Consider the following 7,828-nt stretch of genomic DNA (forward strand, 5'->3'; position numbering starts at 1 on the left):
TCGAACAAGATGGTTGAGATGACCCTGTCTGCTTCGGGGCAGACTAGGCGAAGGCTACTAGGGCTCATCTGTGTTTTCTCCCCTGGTTCTGTTTGACATGAGGTGGCCTCAAGCCCTTCATGGGCTGGCCTTCAAACCCTGGTCGGTTGTTGCTCATGTTGAATGAGGCAACTGCCGCTTCATGACGCAACACGGAGCGTTGTGATGCATCAATTGCATATGCGATGCTTTGGATATATGCGATGAATGAATGACTATATGAATGAATGTGTGAATGCATGTATGCGAATGGATGAATGAATGATTATGCATCAGAGAAAATAAAGTAAGAGGGATTGGTAGAGTTACCTTGTTGACCTGAGTGACAGGTTTGTGGAGTTTTTATCGGATATGTCCGAACGGGATCTGAGCTCGTCATTCATGATGGAGTTGGCGTGGCCAGCATGGGGCATCCCTCTACTCCTTACCTGTCTCTTAGTGTTTGCCTGAGCTGTCTGATCAAATCAAGAAGGTCGTTGGTCTCTTCTAGGTGGAGATCCTATTGTGGGCCCTTTCTAGGTCTTGCCTAGGAAGGTGGAGGGCCACCTACGCGTAGTTGCGCCTTGTTTCCCATGCTCGGCGTGCGGTAGTGGTGGGCCATACCCATGCCACGTCCTGTCTGACCAGGGACTGTCTCGTCGGGCAGGGTGTGTCCCATCAGTCAGGGCATGTCCTGTCGTATCCCATCCGCATTGAATGGGGGAAGGGAGAGGGTTTCTTGCCCCAATCCTTCTCCTTTCCTCAACTATTGTGCCTCTTCTTTAAATAGGGGAAGAGAGAGGGCTTTTGTCCTGTTCCTTTGCCTATTTCCCAACTGCCACCTTTCCTCCTTCTTTCTTCTTGCCAAGAGCATTCATGTGCCGTGGTGGGTCCTAGGAGAAAAAAAGGAAAGAGCGAGGGAGAGGAGAAACTCACAGATCTATTCATGAATCTAGAGTGCAATGTCGAGCTAGAGGTCATCTTGTGTGAGCGAGTCAGTGGTGGCCGCCTTTGCTGAGAAGGGGGAGCTACCGCCGAAGGAGGTGGCACACCAGAGGGCTCCTATGGGGGAGGATTTTCTACAACCTCAGGCCGATGAGGTTGTCTCCTTCCTCTCCTTCCATGAGCATGGGTTAGGATACCTCGCGCACTGGTTCCTACAAGGGCTCCTTAATGAGTGGGGCCTAGAGCTGCAGCACCTCAACCCGACTAGGGTGCTGCACATCGCCAGCTTCGTCACCATGTGTGAGGCCTTCCTCAGGATGGAGCCACACATGGACTTCTTCTAGTGGATCTTCTCTGGGCGAGCTTTGTCGGAGGGGAAGCTGCTCAGGATCGTGCCGATGGGGGGCTTCGCACTACAGAAGAAATCGAGCGCATCAGGCGCCTACCCCACATCCTCCCCGTGGGACTCCAACCGGGCATGGCATGGGGAGTGGTTCTACATTAGGAATCCAATGGAGGCACCATACCCACCATTCACCGGTAGAAGGCCGGAGAGGTGGGATAGCTAGTCATGGGGCCCTTCCAGCCAGCAGAACAAGCTGGTGGTCATTAGATGGGAGCTCCATAAGCTGGTGTAGCAGGGCCTCAATGGGCTACGGGTGTTCCACACCCTCTTCTGCCATTGGGTCGCCCCGCAGGCAGAGAGGACACAGCCGATGTCGATGTACACTGGCCCGATGGAACCCGACGGCACATCACCAGAGGAGTTGGTGAAGGATGAAGTCTAGAGCCAGCTAGACCGGGTGCTATAGCTGAGGCCCAAAGAGTCCCTCAAAGCTATCCAACCTAGTACATTCTTCTCTCCTTACTTTGTGTCCCTTCGAGTCATCCGTTTTGTAGGGACTTGAATGTTACAAGCCCCGGCCGCATCTCCAGAAGGGGTCGGAGGGTGCGGCTCGGTAGGTGGCCCTGAAGGAGGCAGCAGATGGCTAAAAGAAGAAGAGAGCTAAGAAGGCTCGGAAGAGGCACCAGAAGGAGCAGGATATTGCCCAGTGCATGCGGGCAGAGGAGAATAGGAGCGACTTCGAGGCGGAGCTCGAGTCAGAGGACCCTATAGAGATGGGTGATGATGTGATTTCCTCTGAGGAGGAGGGGGCTAGGAGGTCGTCGTGACCTTGGTGGAGCGCAGTGAGCCTGTGGCCACATCTGCCATCGACGGGTGGGATGTGGAGAGGCGCGGCGATGTTCCCGTGCCAAGGAAGTGCACCGCTAGCTCAGATGCTATCGACGAGTGGGAAGCGAAGCAGATGTAGGGTTATGAGGATGCTACGCTAGCCGGAAAACAAAAAAATGACCTCATAAACTAGGATCTACTGCTAGTTATAGATCACGGGATTACCCCTAGACACGCAGGTGCAGTGGAAGAGACTTGATGTAGTCATACACGTCGTAGCAGTGCTGTATAGTTGCAAGGTTGTCCGTACATCCATCCCCTTCGTGCGATTCATCCTTGTGCTCCAGATGCAGCAACTCTGAGGTATCCACACGTACAGGGAGGAAGCATCGTGCCTCTAGACTGCTAGGTCCGCGAGGAGCAGTAGGCGCGGACGTAGGATGGGTGGCGGCGGCTACCAAAATGGCATGGATCCCTAGCCTCGTTGCCCACCCCACTTATTTATAGGTGTCACTAATGAGCTCCTGAGTTGGAGGCCCATTAGTAACCCTAAGCCTTGTCTAACTCGGATCCAATCCAAATTAGGCTTCCAGCCCCTTAAGCGTACGACCCTATGGGTTCACACACACATAGACATGGCCCGAGTACTCCTACTCGGCCATTAGTTGATAGTGGCCTCTAGCAAGACATGTCAACTCCTTTGCGTACGCAAAGATCATATCAGACGAACCACCACAAAACCACATACTTGTTATTCCCTTGCCTCATGATATTTGGTTCAACTCATAGGTTAACACTTAACCCAAGCACGGTCATGCATTTCTTGATCTAATCATTAGAGTGATCCAGTGATATCTCTCTCATATAGAGGGGAAAATTCCTTCTTAATTGTCTATGTCTCATAGCATGTTTCCCAACAAACCCAAAAAACACCTTTATAACGACCCTGTTACGAAGTAGCGTTTGATAGTCCCTGAGTAGGTCGTTTCACATCTTGAATACATACAACAATCTCAGGTCTAAGGACATAACGTACATGATGTGAATAGAGATAACAACAACATCTCACGTTGGGTCAGTCTAGCCCCATGTCATATATGTGCCCACATTATTAGTTTGACATCTCCATGTCTATGACTTGTGAAACATAGTCATCAACTAATAATGTGCTGATCCATTATTCATGTGTGCCCTCACACGAACTCTAACCAGGGACAACATTAGAATAACCATACAAGTAAAAGAGTTTCACAAACAATTCACATAATTTCTAATCGATACAGGTTGTCTTTAATGGAAATTCAATGAACTCATAATATATCATGGATACAAGGCAATATAATCATCTCTATGATTATCTCTAGGGCATACTCCCAACAATCTCCCACTTGCACTAGAGTTAATCTCAAAGATATCTAATACCCATAGCTCTCATGTGTGCCTCATGCTTAGGCTGTGGAAGAGCCTTTGTCAAAGGATCTGCAACATTCAAATTTGTGTGTATCTTGCACATCTTGATCTCATCTCGTCTAACGAACTCTCGATGAGGTGAAATTTCCGCAGTACATGTTTGTTCTTTTGGTGATTCCTTGGCTCCTTAGCCTGCGCAATTGCCCCATTATTGTCATAATGTAGATTCAATGGGCTAGACGTATTTGGAAACACACCAAGTTCAATGAGGAATCTCCTCATCCAAACACCTTCCTTCGTAGCTCTAGAAGCTACAATGTACTCGACCTCTGCTGTAGAATTGGTCACCGTCTCCTGCTTGGAACTTTTCCAACTTATAGCACCACCATTTATTGTGAACACAAAACCTGATTGAGACTGTGAATCATCCATGTCAGTTTGGAAGCTAGCATCGGTGTAACCATTTACAGCGAGCTCCTCCTCACCTCCATAGATTAGGAACACATCTTTAGTCCTTCTCAAGTACTTAAGAATGTTTTTAACAAGTGTCCAATGACTCTCTCTTGGACCAGCTTGGTACCTGCTCACAACACTTATAGCATATGAGACATCTGGGCGAGTACATATCATGGCGTACATGATGGAACCAACTGCCGAGGCATATGGAACCTTACTCATGCGCTTCGGCTCATCAGTTGTCGAAGGACACTGTTTATCGCTAAAGCGCATACCATGTGACATAGGCAAGAACCCTCTCTTGGACTGTTCCATGTTGAATCGTTTCAACACCTTGTCAATGTATGTATCTTGGCTTAATCCTATAAGCCTCTTCGATCTATCTCTATAGATCTTGATGCCCAAAATGTATGCTACTTCTCCTAAATCCTTCATAGAAAAAATATTATTCAGTGAAGTCTTTATGGATTGCAACATAGGAATGTCATTCCCAATCAATAATATGTCATCCACATACAAGATCAGAAATACAACAGCGCTCCCACTTTCCTTCTTGTAAACACAAGGTTCTTCTTCATTCTGACAGAAGCCAAACCCTTTGACCACTTCATCAAAATGAATGTTCCAACTCCGAGATGCTTGCTTTAACCCATAAATGGATTTCTCAAGCTTGCAAATTTTTCCAGCATTGTTTGGATCAACAAAACCTTCGGGCTGTATCATATACATGTCCTCATCCAAATTTCTATTTAGATAGGCTATTTTAACATCCATCTGCCATATCTCATAATCGAAATAAGCAGCTATTGCTAGAATGATCTGGATAGATTTAAGCATCGCTACCGGCGAGAAAGTCTCGTCGTAGTCAATTCCTTAAACCTGCTAAAAACCCTTTGCAACAAGTCGAGCTTTATAGATGTGAACATTTCCATCCATATCTTTTTTCTTTTTATAGATCCATTTGCACTCTATGGGTCTAACCCCATCAGGCGGGTCAACCAAGTTCCAAACTTGATTGTTTCCCATGGAATCTATCTCGGATCTCATGGCACTTTGCCATTTCTCGAAATCTGGGTCCATCATTGCTTCCACATAAGTCATAGGTTCGTCATCATCTAACAATAACAAATCCCTACGCAACTCATGGATTCTTGCTGACCATCGTGGTTGTGGCGATGTTTCTATTGCTATGGGTATCTCAACTTGTTCTGCTACATTAGCATCACTCGTAGAGTCCTTCCCAACTGGTTCATCTTGAACTTCTTCAAGATACACCTTTTGTCCACTTTTCTCTCTTTTGAGAAACTCTTTCTCTAAGAAAACACCATTTCGAGCAACAAACACTTTGCCCTCTGATCGGTTGTAGAAGTAATACCCTAAAGTTTCCTTCGGATATCCCACGAAAAAGCATTTGTCGGACTTGGGTGTTAGTTTATCTATCATAAGTCGTTTGACAAAAACTTCACAACCCCAAATTTTCAGAAAAGACAAACTGGGACTCTTACCAGTCAACATCTCATGTGGTGTCTTAACTACGGACTTAGATGGTACCCTATTCAATGTGAAAGTAGCTGTTTCTAGAGCGTATCCCCAAAATGATAACGGTAGGTCTGACTGGCTCATCATAGACCGAACCATGTCCAACAAAGTTCGATTACGTCGCTCGGACACGCCATTTCTCTGAGGCATTCTAGGTGGCGTAAGCTGTGGAACAATTTCGCAACTCTTTAGATAATTGCTAAACTCGTGGCTCAAATATTCACCTCCATGATCAGATCGCAAAGCCTTAATTTTCTTGCCACGTTGATTCTCTACTTCACTCTGAAACTCCTTGAACTTTTCAAATGTCTCAGACTTATGTCTCATTAAGTAGACATAGCCATATCTACTAAAGTCATCAGTGAAGGTTATGAAGTATTGGAATCCGCCTCTTGCTATCGTACTCATTGGTCCACACACATCAGCATGTATGAGTTCCAGCAAGTCTGCCACCCTCTCAGGAAAACCAGTGAAGGGTGTCTTGGTCATCTTGCCCAGTAGGCAAGCCTCACATGTCTCGTATGATTCAAAATCAAATGAAGTTAAAAGCCCATCAGAATGGAGCCTCTTCATGCGATTCTCACTTATATGACCTAAACGACAATGCCACATATAGGTAGGACTTAACTCATTAAGCCAAGGCTTTTTAGCACTTATATTATAGACAGGAGCATCTTCAAGATTTAAAATAAATAACCCATTCACAATGGATGCAGAAGCCACAAACATGCCAATTTTAGAGATCACACAACCATTGTCTTTACTCACAAATGAATAACCATCCTTCATCAAACATGAAGGTGACACAATGTTTCGACTTAAACTAGGAACAAAATAACAATTATTCAACTCCATAATAAATCCTGACGGGAGGTGGAGTTGCATCGTCCTGACGTTCAACGCAGCAACTCTTGCATTATTGCCCACGCGAAAATCAACTTCTCCCTTTTCCATGCTTCTACTTCTTATCATTCCCTGCATCGTATTGCAAATATGAGCAACCGATCTGGTATCAAATACCCAAGAATTAATATAAGAATTAGCAAGGAAAATGTCTGTAACATAAACAACAAGTGTACAAGCTGCAGGAGTACCTTTACTGCCACGACCCTTAATGGATTCCAGGTACAGCTTGCAGTTCCTCTTCCAGTGACCTTTCCCATGACAATGAAAGCACTCAGCATCAGCAGGGGGTCCAGCCTTGGGCGCAGGTGGGTTTGGCTTAGAGATCTCATCTTTAGCCTTGCCCTTTTTCTTCTTCCAAGAATTGCCCTTCTTCTTAAACTTAGGCTTGTTTTGGACCGCCATCACATGGCTACTACCAGCACCTTTCTTGATGTCAGCCTCTGCTATTTTAAGCATGCCACATAACTCATTCAAGCCCTTCTCCGCCCCATGCATATGGTAGTTCCCGACGAAATTTCCATAGCTAGGTGGAAGAGACGCGAGAATAAAATCAGTAGCTAATTTAGGGCCAATTGGGAAGCCCAGCTTCTCCAAGCTCTGAGTGTAACCAACCATTTTGATCACATGTGGCCCAACTGCTGTGCCCACTGCTAGCTTGGTTTCAGCAAAAGCCTTTGAGACATTGAACCTTTCAGTCCTGGCTCGAGTCTGGAACATATCATTGAGTGCCACGATCATATCGTGCGTTGTATGGTTATTGTCAAACTGCAACTGGAGATCTGGTTCCATACAAGCAAGCATAAGGCAACTCACTTCAAGATCAGCATCACATGCTCTCTTGTAAGCGTTTTTCTCTGTAGCAGGTGCATTATCAGTAGGCTCTTCTGGTAATGGGGTGTCTAGAATTTCTTCCTTTTTCTTAGCCCTGAGAACAATTCTCAGGTTGCGGATCCAATCCGCATAGTTTGTTCCATTCAACTTATCTTTCTCAAGAATTGAATGCAAAGTAAATGGTTGATTGCTAGGCGTCATTTATCTACAACAAAAGTAATGCAAAATACTAAGACAATGTATCCAAGACAGAGTAAACAATATTAAACCTTTAATAGAATCTACTCCCACTAAAATCAATATCCCTCTCTTGAAACTTAGTGATTCAAGACCCACAACTAACAAGTCTACTAGTGAGCTTTAGCATCACCGCTAGAAGACATGGTAGATTGGTAAGCAACTCTTTGCTAATCATATCACATATGACTCTTATTGTTGGGTAGCATCTCTATGCTTTGGTGCCCAACTACTCATGCTCCAAGGTCCCTAACCGTTAGGATGACCTTGTCCAAGTAACCAACCCTTTTGCTGTAAGTATCCGATACGAAC

At 45.6% G+C, this 7,828-nt stretch overlaps 1 protein-coding gene across 1 annotated transcript; it reads right to left on the reverse strand.

Annotated features, from left to right (window-relative positions):
- Window positions 1–3,734: 3,734 nt before the first annotated feature.
- Window positions 3,735–7,441, reverse strand: LOC136468498 (uncharacterized; the record flags this gene model as incomplete). Its single annotated transcript, XM_066467055.1, has 3 exons — window positions 3,735–3,739; window positions 3,838–3,954; window positions 6,637–7,441. Coding segments are annotated over 3 exons (927 nt in total), but the record flags the coding sequence as incomplete, so codon positions are not given.
- Window positions 7,442–7,828: the final 387 nt, after the last annotated feature.

The sequence above is a fragment of the Miscanthus floridulus genome, chromosome 1 (assembly GCF_019320115.1).
Source record: "Miscanthus floridulus cultivar M001 chromosome 1, ASM1932011v1, whole genome shotgun sequence".
Lineage (NCBI taxonomy): Eukaryota > Viridiplantae > Streptophyta > Magnoliopsida > Poales > Poaceae > Miscanthus > Miscanthus floridulus.